The sequence below is a fragment of the Melanostigma gelatinosum genome, assembly GCF_949748355.1.
Source record: "Melanostigma gelatinosum genome assembly, chromosome: 12".
In the NCBI taxonomy this organism is placed as follows: domain Eukaryota; kingdom Metazoa; phylum Chordata; class Actinopteri; order Perciformes; family Zoarcidae; genus Melanostigma; species Melanostigma gelatinosum.
Genome location: NC_136645.1, coordinates 20,036,967 through 20,049,864, shown reverse-complemented (window position 1 = coordinate 20,049,864; position 12,898 = coordinate 20,036,967). Strand labels below are relative to the sequence as shown.

Here is a 12,898-nt window from a genome sequence, read left to right as displayed (position 1 = left end):
GTATAAATGTATTTTATCATTAAAATGTTTATCAATCATTTGGTTGGTTGAACACTGGTTAAAATAGCATCTGTGGTGAAAATAAGTTTTTACCTTAACAACGCCACTTCAGTGATACCTATAGCCTACATTTTTTGCCACATCCACATCCTGAGAAGGTGACATTGTGCTGTCATCATTCACTTAATGTTGACAACAACAGTTAATGCAAAACATGAGGGGGAGATCCTCAAATGTATTAAATGCTATCTGACTCACATTTTTATACGGGCTAATATTTCACTAAGCCTCAGCATTTCATTCAGAGATGTACTCTAGATAAGTGCAATAATCTCAGTTTGATGGATGGCCCAGGCGCAGCCTCGGGCTGGTGGTGTGTGTACACACTGCACTGCAGAACGATAAAACCAACATGGGCAGGTGTGTTTGGTTAAGATGCACTTGTCAAGTGGGTTGACAAGCATGTCTGTGTTCATTCAAGTGAACCCCTTATCTGCACCTCCATGTCCCACTCATGAGACAAAAGCACTTCCCATGTTTGTATGATTTACCTCTCTCAAGTAAAGTGCCCCCCCACCCGAGCACACACACACACATATATATATATAACCATATCTCACAGAGGAGAAAATAATTTGCATAGCCTCTCATTCCTACCTGTACAGCATACCCACAACTCAACACCGGCAGCGGGAAAACGTCTCTTCATCTTCTTCTTTTCTTTTCTGTCTTTCTTTCTATTTGTACGTATTGCAATATTTACCACGATTGTTAAAGTGTCTTATCAACATTCTAGAAGATTTGCAGCCGCAGTTTGTAGTGCGCGACCGTGTGTGTGCGTGTGTGTGTGCGCGCGAGCGCGTGCCACCACCTTTTTTTTCCCCCTGCTTGAACTTCCACCGGGGCTGAGGTGGAAGTGACGTCAGACTAGGAAGTAAAGCTCGTCGCTGGCCCGACAGGAGTGAATATCGATGGATAGCAACAACAGCGGCAGTAGCGACAACTAACACTAGCTGGCGTTTCCCTCAGGAACCGTCGCACGAATGTATTTGTGAAGCTAACCTCCGCTGAGCTGAAGTTCTGAATGTCTTCCTAGTGTCGGTGACGATGACACCGAGGTAAGCAGCTGTGTGTGTGAGAGAGATGCTCGGTGTGTGCTTGCTAGCTCAGCAGCTAGCCGCACATACTAGCTAACGTTATTCTGCAAAAATGACAGACTCATGCGTTAATATGGCTTCGTGGTGTTTTTAGGTTGCTTTAATGTTTGAGTAGACCGGCCGTTTAGTTGCATAGCAGTTCGGCTCGTTGTGACAAACCCGAGGATAGATGCTCACTTCAAAGTAAATGCCACCCTAATACAACTCACGTGGCTGTGTCAAATCTGTAATATGCAGCTGAGTTTTATTATAACGTTAAATTTGTGAATGAAACCTAGTCTCATTTCATGTCGAACACCAGAGACACAAACCTTAGAGAGGAGTCGACTAGAGATTAAACCTGGTGCTGCTCACAGGTAGTGAAAAGTACACTTGCGCTAGTAACATTACAGTTTCTTATTCTCAGCACTGTAATAAAAAAAGATGCATTTGGAGAGAAGACATGAAACATCATCTCACTGAGTCAGCTACTAATTCAGTGGCTGGACCAGCACCAAATGTGTCACTGGATGAGATCATCTGTTTCTTGATACTCCAGCGTAGGGAGATCTATTAATAGTTACTGTACTAAATCATACAGCACAATATAACTTCTGTTTTAGTCGTGACATTTCCTGTAATTACTCCAAAATCACATATTTGTGCAAGTTATTGCTATGAATGCTGGCTGATGAAAACATTAGCCGGCTTAAACACGATGTTCTCCGTACACCGTCGTGAGTCATGTTATGGTTGTGGGAAAGATGCTGACCCTGTCCTGTTTCTTCCTCTGTTTGTTCAGATGACTCACCGGTGGCTTGGACATCTGTGATTCGACAGAAGATGAGACTTGCTCAGTTTGTCAGACTTGTCATTGCTTGTAATGGTTGCTACTGTTGGCGCACATGCCACACTGACATGGACGGCAAACTATAGTGAACCATGTTTGCTGCTTTTTGCACATCACGCTTTCTAAAAACACTAAGTACATAAATTATCATTTAGTTTGTTTTGAATGGCCCTCAGTTGATATCCAGTGCTGACGATGTCACTGGGCGAGCAGTCTCAAAAGTGGTTTCCAACCCATGTCCAAGCCACTGTTCTGCAAGCAACCGGTTTACAGCCCAAAGGCAAAAATGGCACCAACGATGCCTACACCATCATCCAGCTGGGCAAAGAGAAGTACTCGACGTCGGTGGCCGAGAAGACGCTTAGCCCCGTCTGGAAAGAGGAAGCCTCGTTTGAATTACCCGGTTTACTGTTGGAGGGCAACCCAGACGTATATGAACTCTGCCTTATCGTGATGCACCGGTCCTTGGTGGGGATGGACAAGTTCCTGGGTCAGAGGTCCATCAACCTTAATGAAATCTTTGACAACAAGCAACGGAAGAAAACTGAGTAAGTGTCATACATATATATATATATATATATATATATATATATATATAGATATATATATATATATATATATATATATATATATATAGATATATATGTGTATATGTATATATGTATATATATATAGATAGATAGATAGATAGATAGATAGATAGATAGTAGCAGCTGTAAAGTCCAAGTTCTCACCTCAAGGCACGTTGTTTCACAGCAAGCCATTCATTTAATATTTACATCTGTTACTGTTTCACTCTTCTGCCCGGAGGTTTCGAGCAGAATGTGCAAAATAAAATGTGCGGAACCGCTCATACAAAATGCCAAATCCTCATAAAATGTTATTTGTGTTCATTTTAAGCCAACATGAAGTTAAAATGAAAAATCTAATTCAAGGTGACCGCCATGATACTATTAATCATCCATCTGTTATCCATACGGTCACAGATGAGTGTGTTGTGTGTGTGGTACATTTCCGACGTCTTCAACAGCACATGTTCAGTGTCTGAGCCCGTTTGTATGCGGTACTCTGATAGCAGTCACGTACTTTGCAACTCCAGCTCACAGTCATGCTGCTGCTTGACGACTGGACTTTTGTGAGGAAGTGGAAAATATTTGCACAACTACTCCAGTCACAAGTGGATTACAGCAAGAACTAAAATAGTTTGGGTTTTTTTTTTCTACACGAGTTTTTGCCATATTAGGCTACACATAATAACACCAATGTATTATTTTTTTGTTGTGTTATATTTTGTGCTCTGTTCGCAATTAACTCCGTGACCTAACTCCTACACACCACATGATTTAATGATGTAACTTCAATTGCATTGTCCTGTCATTCTCTCGATACACTTGTTTTATGACTTCGTTTTAGTACACAAACGTGTTTTAATTCAAAGAGCAGCTTTTTTTAAATTTTTTTATTTATTTTTTTTTTTTTGTAGGTGAACTGCTCTCACAGCTCTTAAGTTTTAAACTGTCCAACACAACTACCACAGATGAGTTCTTACATTTGTGCTCAGTTTCTACAGAGTGATTGAACCTTTCGATAATGTTGACTCTCTACTTGATGCGCAGCCATGAATTGGCCTCCATTGTTAAAAGATTACTTGATTAGCATAATCACTGACATGGCGAACAAAGAGTTGGCCTAATTTATACTAGCAGAGCTGGCTAAACATGTCTTGTAAGGCACTCCTAGAATTGTTTTTAAAGGTGTGTGAATGTGAGAGTTGCTTTTTCTCACACTGCCAAATTGACCTGGGTTTGAATCTTGGACTGTTCTGTGTCTGTGTAGAGTTTACTTACCGGTATTCTCCTAGTGTTTTCCTTTTTTGTCTGGGGGGGCGGGGGTATGGCAGGCAGGTGAAGTGGAGAGTCTCTAAAGGGCTGATATTGATTTCAAAGTGAGTCAGCCCTTTTCTTAACAGCTGACTCGTCCTGGCGTTTCCTCTTCCCCATGCCTAGTGCGTGCTTGGTTAAGGGTTGTCCCCTTGTGAAATGACTATGAAAGGCTGGAGCAGATAATGCACAAAGGTGGAGTCAGCTACTCTCACATACCACCATAGGTTGAAAAGGCCACATCATATTAGGCTGAACTTGGGGGCGTTGACCCCTAAAAGTTCAGCACACACACGTTTATTAACCCCGCATTAAGCAAACAGGAACAGAATTACCAAACTGGATCTGGTATTAATTAGCTCACTGCACATTTCAACATAGAAAGACATTAGCACACTTCCTCTTTGCCCATCAGTTGGGAGAATCACGATATGTTCTAATCAGTGTGGATGGGTCTTATTTGTTTTAGGAGCCTGAGCCGATGCACCTCGAGGCCGTGCACTTTTTCAGCCGAGGCTCAGTAATGGAAACGCTCCCGTTGCTTGTCGGCCTAATCCCACACTGCAGGCGCACTCGACAATGAATGTCCGGGGGCCCTCGATGCCGTATCCACGCTCCACAGCGGGTCCGTGTGCGGTGCGGCCCGTCCGCAATGTTTTTGAACCGACATACTGGGGAGGAAAGCCCGTCCTGATATCCGAGTAGGCAGCCCATAATTATCGCACACCTGTGTTTGTTGATTGTGAGGAGTTTCCCAGCGGTCCCGGCCCGAGTGGGAGGATTGTGGCTCCGAGCACAGGGGAGGTTTATCTTGGCCTTGAGACACACGTGAGGTGCGGCGCCACGGCAGCGGCATGCTGTGGCTGCTGATCAGACTGAGCGCGGCAAGCAGCCTGGGAATCGGACCCGGCAAGGCCTTTCATGACAGGGCTCCTGGGCCACGAGCTAGATGGTTTAGAATAGCGCTCAACAGCTGCGTTTGACAAAAAAACAACACTCACTGATGACGGATATTTTATGCTGGAATTCCAGGGATACGACAAATATCCACATGAATCCAGGAAGAAATATCAGCAATTGCATGAAAACAAAGAAAAAACGAATCTGAGCAAAATGTGCCATTTTAAGTCAGTTCAGTTAAACGAGTTAGAACAATGAATTATATTGCTCAAACTGCACCATGATGGAGGTGGGCGAGTGCAAAACTCTATTGATGTGACCATAGTTTAGATTGATGTTTCAAAAGCAGACAGAATACATTGACCGGCCGTTCATCCCGATGCTGGCTTCTTAAAGGACATTGTCAGCGGCCCTGTAACACCGAGGACATGTCTCATTAGCATGTATGAACTGTTGGGCTGTCCCGCGACGTGGCTTTGCAATTTCCCAATTGCCGGTCGTTGCATTTCTGAACAAAGGCCAGATTTGTGCAAATGCCACTTTTATTTCGCTCGGAGTGAACGCATAAATCCCATTACTTCCAGTTGAAGAAGCAGAGAGGTTAAACAAATAGGAGCCCAAGAGCGGCCTGAAATGGTCTATATTATTCAGCAGCAGGCTATTCCTTGTGTTCAGTTTTCAAAGAATAATGTTTATCCTCTGAATGATAAATTGTACTCTCACTTGTGTCAAAAAAAAAAAGTTGAAACGATTTAAGCCCCCTGCGTTTGTGTGTAGCTTTTGGATTAGTCTGCTCAAATTAGCCTTTTCAGTGATGTCCACAAAGAGGTAGGTAGAGCACATTAGAAAGACTGTGGGCTGTTTTATTTTCCCTGTATCATTGAGTTTGATAGTGTAAAGACTTTTACCCCACTCTGACTTTGTAAACCTGTCTTCCTGGATTACGTGTAATCAGCAAGATTTTCCATGAAATCCTGCTGCTCTTTTATATAAATCGTCTCATTGCGTTTTTGCTCTGCCATAAGCGCCCTCCGCTCTCATTGCAGCTGGTACTCCTTGGAGTCCAAGCCGGGGAAGAAGAGGAAAGACCGAGGCCGCATCCAAGTGAGCATCCAGTTCATGAGGAACAACATGACGGCCAGCATGTTCGACCTCTCCATGAAGGAGAAGCCCCGCTCGCCCTTTTCCAAGCTCAAGGACAAAATGAAGGGTCGCAAACACGACGGCGGCGGCTTCAGCGACGCGTCTTCTGCCATCCTGCCGCGCTCCGCCATGTGCGACTCGGAGCCCAACCAGCAGTCCGCTGCACCCGAACCACAACCCCAGCCTGAAGCCAAGGCCAAGAGGCCGCTGCTCGCCGGGGCCCACAAACTCTCTGCGGCCCATTCCATGTCGGATCTCATCGGGACCCACTTTAGGCCCAAACTGGATTCCATGAACTCCATAGAAGAGAGCGGTGAGGACCAAAAGCTGCTGTCTTTCAGATTTGTTGCAGACGTTTGTTTCAATATTTTGAATTAATAATTTAAGGGGTAATGGGTAAGCTTGTATTGCTGCTTGGCACATGTCTGCATGGACCTGATAGTCAGGTCCTTAGTGATCAGTGAGTCCTTGCTACCTTCTCATATCCTCTTTTTTTTTAAGGATGAAGGACAGTGGTACAGGAAACAGACGGGTGTCTCAGCTACGTATTTAAGGATAAAAGGCCTCATTCTGAAGCAGTAAAATGACTCTGAGCAGCATTGTAGCGACACTATTTTTCATCGTGGTATGGTGTCTCCTAACACAAAGGTTTAGTTGTCTACCTGGTCTTCATTAAGTATCGTTTGTTTTCTTGTGGGACTGTCGTGCTCTTAACATGGGACGCCGTTGCAGTGTCGCGTGGCCATCAGTAGAGGCCGATTGAAGTCTCAGAGCTATAGGATATACAGATAGTCACAGTAAAAGGTATTTCAACCTGAAGTAAAGTAGATAGTTACACTGTTTAGATCGTGTGTGGCCTTTATTGATCTCTGATGCTAACCAGTGTAAGAGTGGCCCCCCTCTGTCCTTGACTTGCTATAGTCGATGCAAACAATAGTCACGATTTTCAAAACAATAATACAGAGCTCCAACACAATCGTTGTATTATGATAATGATGCTGTCTGCGTTGTGTAGCAACCAAAAAAAGCTTAAGGATGGCCAAGACTGGGCCGGACTGCAATGTCTTTAATCATCGCAAAGAATCTGGTGATGACGGGTATTGATTGGCGAAGGTTATGTCCTAATGAATGGGATACATTATGGTCATTTTGTGCTGAAGCAGTAAAATTCATACTTTTGCCAGTAGAAGCTTCAAGCAACCAGGCAACTATCAGAATAGTCTGCTATTTAATAAATGTACAAATGACCAGAGAAATCAATAAATAAGCATTCCTCAACTCACTGGCCGCTCCGCCATGACCGCCATGATCTCTGCTATTTGAGGCAGTTAAATTTTGGACTTTATCAGGCGTCGTTGTTATGATTCAGATTGGCATGCAGAGGAGAGGAACTTATCCAGACCTCTGAGGGTGGGAGGGACACAATAGCAGATTTGGAGGGTAGAAATAATACAACAAAATGTCCTTATTGCTCCCAAATAAATGTTCCTTTTGTGGTGTGGTTTTAGTTGGAAGAGCCACAAGATCAACTTGGAAATGAACTAAAACAACGCAAATGTTAATTAAGAATGATGTTCCTTTGATCTGTGTAAAACTGTAACATCAATTTAAAAAAGGGTTCATGAACAGAAAACAAACATTGATCGGTTTGCAATTTACCCGTTCTAATGAAAGCAAATCAGTGGTGTTGGCCATTAAAAAGTCAGATTGCATCATCCCAAATTCTGTCACGGGATAATCGCAAAACATTTTCAAAATGTGATTAGTGACGGCTGGATATTAATACGTTGACGTGCTGCATTTGGTTTTGTCAGGCGGCCCTCACCGGCGTTCCCAGAGCGAGGTGCCAGGCTACCAGGACGGAGAGGCGCACAGTGACCCTTTCACTGGTATCAGTGACACCCTGCCACAGAAGTATGCCACGCTCCCACGCAACCGCAACCCGTTCGAGGGGGAGCACGGGCAGCCGTGGGACCGGCCGGAGCGGAAGGAGAAAAAGGAGAAGGTCAGCCTACTGGAACGCGTGACGGGAAAGAAGGAGGGTCGCAAGAGCAACAACGCGGGCCGCTCGGGCAGCTCTGGAGATCTGCGCTCCCCCAACCCCTTCAGCGGAGACTCGCAGGCAGACACCAACCCCTTCATCTCCAGCTACAAAGCCAGGTAGCTTCTTGTTTCTGTCCTCCAGTACACCGTTCATTCATCTCACGCAACATTTCCCACTTGTTTTCATGAGCGTGGGGGTTTTTAGGTTGTTTCTGGTTCCCTTATAGGCCGTCCATTAATTAATCACAGACCATACAAAACGCTGTTTTTACAAAATACGATCGTCCCGAAGTGGATACAGAAATTTAAAAGACCAAAAATGACCATGAATACAAAAGATGTAATATTACACCTTTTCAGAAAATTATTTCATTCAAATCATTCAAAAATAGGTTAAATAATTGGAAAGAATATATTCTGTACCTTTTTAAACATGGCAGAGTTGAATCTCTGTCAATATTATGACCCTAACCCTAAATGAGTCAGTCAGCAGTCGACCTCAACACATCGAGCCCATCACTATGTCAATTCTTTGAGATTAAATATAATCCAGGAGACGCTACGGAAATGGCCTCGCGTCCGATTGCTCATTTTTCCCTCTCGGGCTGAGAGCGCCTTATTTATAAATCCAGAATACTTCCCCCTGAGGGAGCTACTTCTGTAAAAGTCCCTCTGTCTGGTAAACATACATATACAATATATGCTCTTGTCGTTTGATTTGTACATCTCTCATCAATGCGCTTTTATGAGACAAACCGCTGAAAGGCTTTGAATATAAATACAATATAATATTTGTTCTTATACGAGTCCTTCCATGCCTTATTATTTAGCCTCCATGCGCGTGGCTAGAGCCTGCATTCAGCATGTGTGCAGCAGAGGTTCGTCTCACTCTTGATCATAAATCGGCCCCAACACGTGACCTTGCTACCCCATGAGACAAGCACCACAGGATATTTGTTACAGCATTCTCATGAAGTTTCGAATACTACCTCGTTGATGGAAATCTACCATCTCTCGTTCTGTTGTCGAGCGTTTTTGTTCAGACGTTTCCACCGAGCTGCTTACGTCTCTTCCCTGTGTTCCATCAGGAGGTGGTGAGCGCTGTGGCTGAGTTTATCGGAGTGGAAGGTGTCATTAGTGGCTCTTTAGAGAGCCCGGCCTCGATAACGAAGCCCTCTGAGCTATAGTAATGAGATCCTCTGCAGAGATAGACCACCCAATTAACCACTTATCTCTGTGGGCACCAGTCCATCATCTTTACTGCTTCCTTTGCCGCACTGTAGCTCAGTGGTCATTTATTACACAAAAGGTGGTTAAAATATATCATTTATTGATGAACTTACTCACAAAAACATGCCATAATGCATATTTTATTTCTTAATAAGCTACGTGAGTCACCCTAAATATCCAAATGTGCTTTATCGGCACAGGGATGGACACCTGAGAGCCTTTTTATTGGTCGAGTGGTGATAAATATTCACAGTAAAGCCTTCACGTGAATACTGACTTCCCTTTTGATTGCTTCGCAGTGATAAAAAGTCAAAAGGATATGAAGACATCACGTTTGGCCACAAGAAGAAGAAGGACATCTATGGCAAGAAACCGGTAAGACACACAGCACAACGCTGCTCGTACACGCGATTGATTTGTTGATCAGTTTTACCTGATCAAAGTTTTAAAAGAGAGATAATGACCCCAGCGGTTGCAGCTGGGGTTGCAGCTGTGTCGCGTCGTGCAGATTCTTGATTTTTAATTGTGAACTCTTAACTATTTTTTTATTTGACATAGCAGCTGGTGACGTTGATCTCTGAGGTCTCTGGAAATTCAGATTTGCCGTTCAGCTAATTAGCAGCTGCACCCGTCGGTCATCGTGTCTGAGCCGATCATAATTTTGAAGTGGTGCGAAATGTTGGTCAGTAAGGTCAGACATAGTGGTGTGTTGCACTTGTTCTGTAATTGGAGGTTTTTGTTGAGAAAAGACAAAGAAATGTCATTTGTGTTTTTTAAAGGACTTTCTTTTTCACCTTTTTTATATTTTTTATAAAAAAGACAAATTCGCATTCCCAATTGGAAAAACAAACATGTCAAATCTGCACACTATTACGCAGCAAAATTGGTTTTTATGAGGGCGCTGTAGCTGAAGTGATGCCTAAATGAGAAAGAGAATGCTGATAATAGCTTTCCTCACCTTTCTTTGTGGGTGTTGAGGGCTGTCGGTATCCACACATGTGCCCCCCCGTGCACGCCGCAGTGCTTTGCAGAAATGGCAGCTCCCATTTCCTGAGCTTCAAGGCCCTAATTAACCACACACGGGGAGGGGGGGAGGGGGGTGGCAAGGGGGGGAGGGGGCAGTGAGAGATTTCAAAGGACTGAGCTTTTAGATTCTCAAAGCTGAGCTCATTAGAAACTGTAATGACACAACTGGAGAATGCCAAGTGTGCGCCTTATCTTCCCCTCACCACTGATCGCAGAAGAACGGTCATCATTACTTTGCCAATTCATGGTCATTTCCAGGCCTTTGTCACCAGCCACTAAAGCTCCTGATTGTTGTGCTGTGCGCGTGTACGAGAGAGAGCGTGTGCACGTACACACGCTTTGTATGTGACACCAACGTCCATATGTCCGGCACTCTCGGAGAGAGAGAGAGAGAGTGTGTGTGTGTGTGCGTGTGCGTGTGTGCGTGCGTGCGTGTGTGGTTACCTCGCTCTGTTCTCCATACCTGCCGCGCATTGGACATGTAATCTCAGTGGCAGATATTTCATATTGGTTGGTGTCGCCCCGCGCTAGCCTCTCTACGCGGTTAGAAGCGATAAGATACCCGGTAAGCAGACCCCCCCCCCCCTGCATTGTCTTTACCCGGCAGTTCGAGGCTTGAATGGTGCACGGGAGTGGAAGCTGATAAGTGTGGTATTTTAAACAGGGCGAAGGCTTTGCTGCTCTATCCGTTCGGGGGAGGATGCCCAGCACCGAAGCGATAAAGTGGGCCCTCATTAAAAACGATTACAGCTCCTCTCGTAGCCGCGCAATATGATCCGCACATACCGTACCGCGCCGTTCCGTACAAAGAGGCTGTCCTCGAAGAGCCACGCTGGGCTTGGGTTGCATCCTTGTTTTGGTATTTATTAGCCTGACCTTTTTAATTGCAGAAATATGCAGCCTGGCATTTCCACCACCTTCAGGACAAAGGTCTTCGTTGTTCATACTTTCATGCTTTTATTTGCTTGAAACTACAGTAAAAGGAGAACAACCTTCTCAAGATGTTAGCTGCTTGCCGAGGTGTCAAGCCTAAGTCCCATTTGCGCACTTCAACTGCTCTTTATTCTCTTTCTAAACAGTATTGGATCATAACACATGCCATGGAAATCATTGACACGTCTGTGCCGAATCCTTCAACAGCAGTCTCGTCTTAAAAACGCTCAATTAGCCTTTATTTGCAACAGGGAACGAGATAAACAGCTGACAGTTAATGTCGCGTGAGGCCAACGCGTCTAATTAGTCCCTTTTCGCCGCTGCACTGTGAGAGAACTCTGTTATCAGATGCTGACATTTCGCATTCGACCATTTCAGTCCACTTTTACAAAGAATATCTACGCAGCATGTGACGATTATGGAGCATGTGAGATCTGCCGGGGGGTTGAATTGAGCATTTTCCTTGTTTCCCACTTTCAGGAGGCGAAGAAGGAAAGCGCTCTCGCCTACAGCAATCTGTCCTTCGAAGAAGTGGTACAGGAACTCATCAAGCAGAAAGAAGTGGTGAAGAAGAAGGACGCCCACATCAGGGAGCTGGAGGACTACATCGACAACCTGCTGGTGCGCGTCATGGAGGAGACGCCGAGCATTCTACGGACACCCTACGAGCCCAAAAGGAAGGCGGGTAAACTTAGCAAAAAGTAGAGGGAAGGAATCTATATCATGTGGTGAAATCAGTGGGAAGGAACGGGACTGATCAAAGCCAAATGAATTATTCATGTCTTTGCTTTAGGTTCGAGGGATGTAGTTTTGATATACTTTTCTTTTCAATGCGTTGGATATTTCAGTACACGCAGGTGCTTCGCCCTCTTTGTTTGGTACTTAAACAGGATGAGTGAGATTCACGTCAAATTTAAAACCCCACATTTTGACAAGAATTAGGTTTAGCGCTACAGTTTGCACTTGTGAACCCACAGAAGTCTGTTGCACACACAGCTGCCACCGGCAGCTTTTAACGTGCAAACGCAGCCAAATTCATGTTCACCAGATGGCGCGGTCGGAGTTGTGGGCGGGTTTTGCCGAATACACGGCCAAACGGTGGATGAGGCGGAGCTGTAGTTGCTGTGTTTACGCTCGAGCACAAGTCTCAAACTTGCCACCGATGTTACGAAACACATTTGGCGGAGGCCGCGGCGGCTTTGCTTGCGAGCCTCCTCTGTGCTACAGATGTGGACGAACTCTGCTCAGTGATTCATGGGAGTTGTTAGAAAGAGCGGCAGAGAGTTACTGTAAGAAGTTAGTATCTGGGGGTCTGGTTTCTCTCCAGTTTACTGAGTCATACATTCTTTTTTTCTATTAAACGAACAAACGTACATTGCTGTTACTGACTTTTCATTCTCTGCTTTATTTGTGATGACTATCATTGACTATCAAGCTTCTTGGTGATCATTTTACGGACTTTTTAAGTGCAATAATCCCAACTTGCGTGTCTTGCTTTATATTCTGTTCTTGTTTACATTTTAGTCTCATCTCTTGAGTCAGACTCATCTCTTTAATGTTGATTTCATTCACTGTGTCGCAAACCTCCACGGATTCACCGGCCTTCATCTCCGTCAAATCCAGTTTTTGCTCAAGATTGTGTTCATGGTACTGAGCTGCACATGTGGATATATGCTGAACAATCTTTATTTATAAATGTGTCATAGCTCATTTACATATAAACACTGTTTTAATGTATTTGTAAGGTACTTCATGGT

The 12,898-nt window shown here is 44.4% G+C and overlaps 1 protein-coding gene across 1 annotated transcript; it reads left to right on the top strand.

Moving 5' to 3' along the window:
* The first annotated feature begins 964 nt into the window (after positions 1-964).
* Positions 965-12,514, top strand: rab11fip2 (RAB11 family interacting protein 2 (class I)). Its single transcript, XM_079280841.1, has 6 exons — positions 965-1,118; positions 1,939-2,534; positions 5,813-6,222; positions 7,724-8,069; positions 9,482-9,557; positions 11,622-12,514. Exons 2-6 carry the CDS (start codon positions 2,182-2,184, stop codon positions 11,844-11,846), a joined length of 1,410 nt encoding a protein of 469 aa, XP_079136967.1. The 5' UTR covers positions 965-1,118; positions 1,939-2,181; the 3' UTR covers positions 11,847-12,514.
* Positions 12,515-12,898: the final 384 nt, after the last annotated feature.

Excerpts from the sequence above, each read along its gene's own strand:
- rab11fip2 (XM_079280841.1), top strand. The coding sequence starts at position 2,182 with ATGTCACTGGGCGAGCAGTCTCAAAAGTGGTTTCCAACCCATGTCCAA. Across the intron at positions 2,535-5,812 it reads AAGCAACGGAAGAAAACTGA|CTGGTACTCCTTGGAGTCCA; the intron begins GTAAGTGTCATA and ends CTCTCATTGCAG. Across the intron at positions 6,223-7,723 it reads GAACTCCATAGAAGAGAGCG|GCGGCCCTCACCGGCGTTCC; the intron begins GTGAGGACCAAA and ends TGGTTTTGTCAG.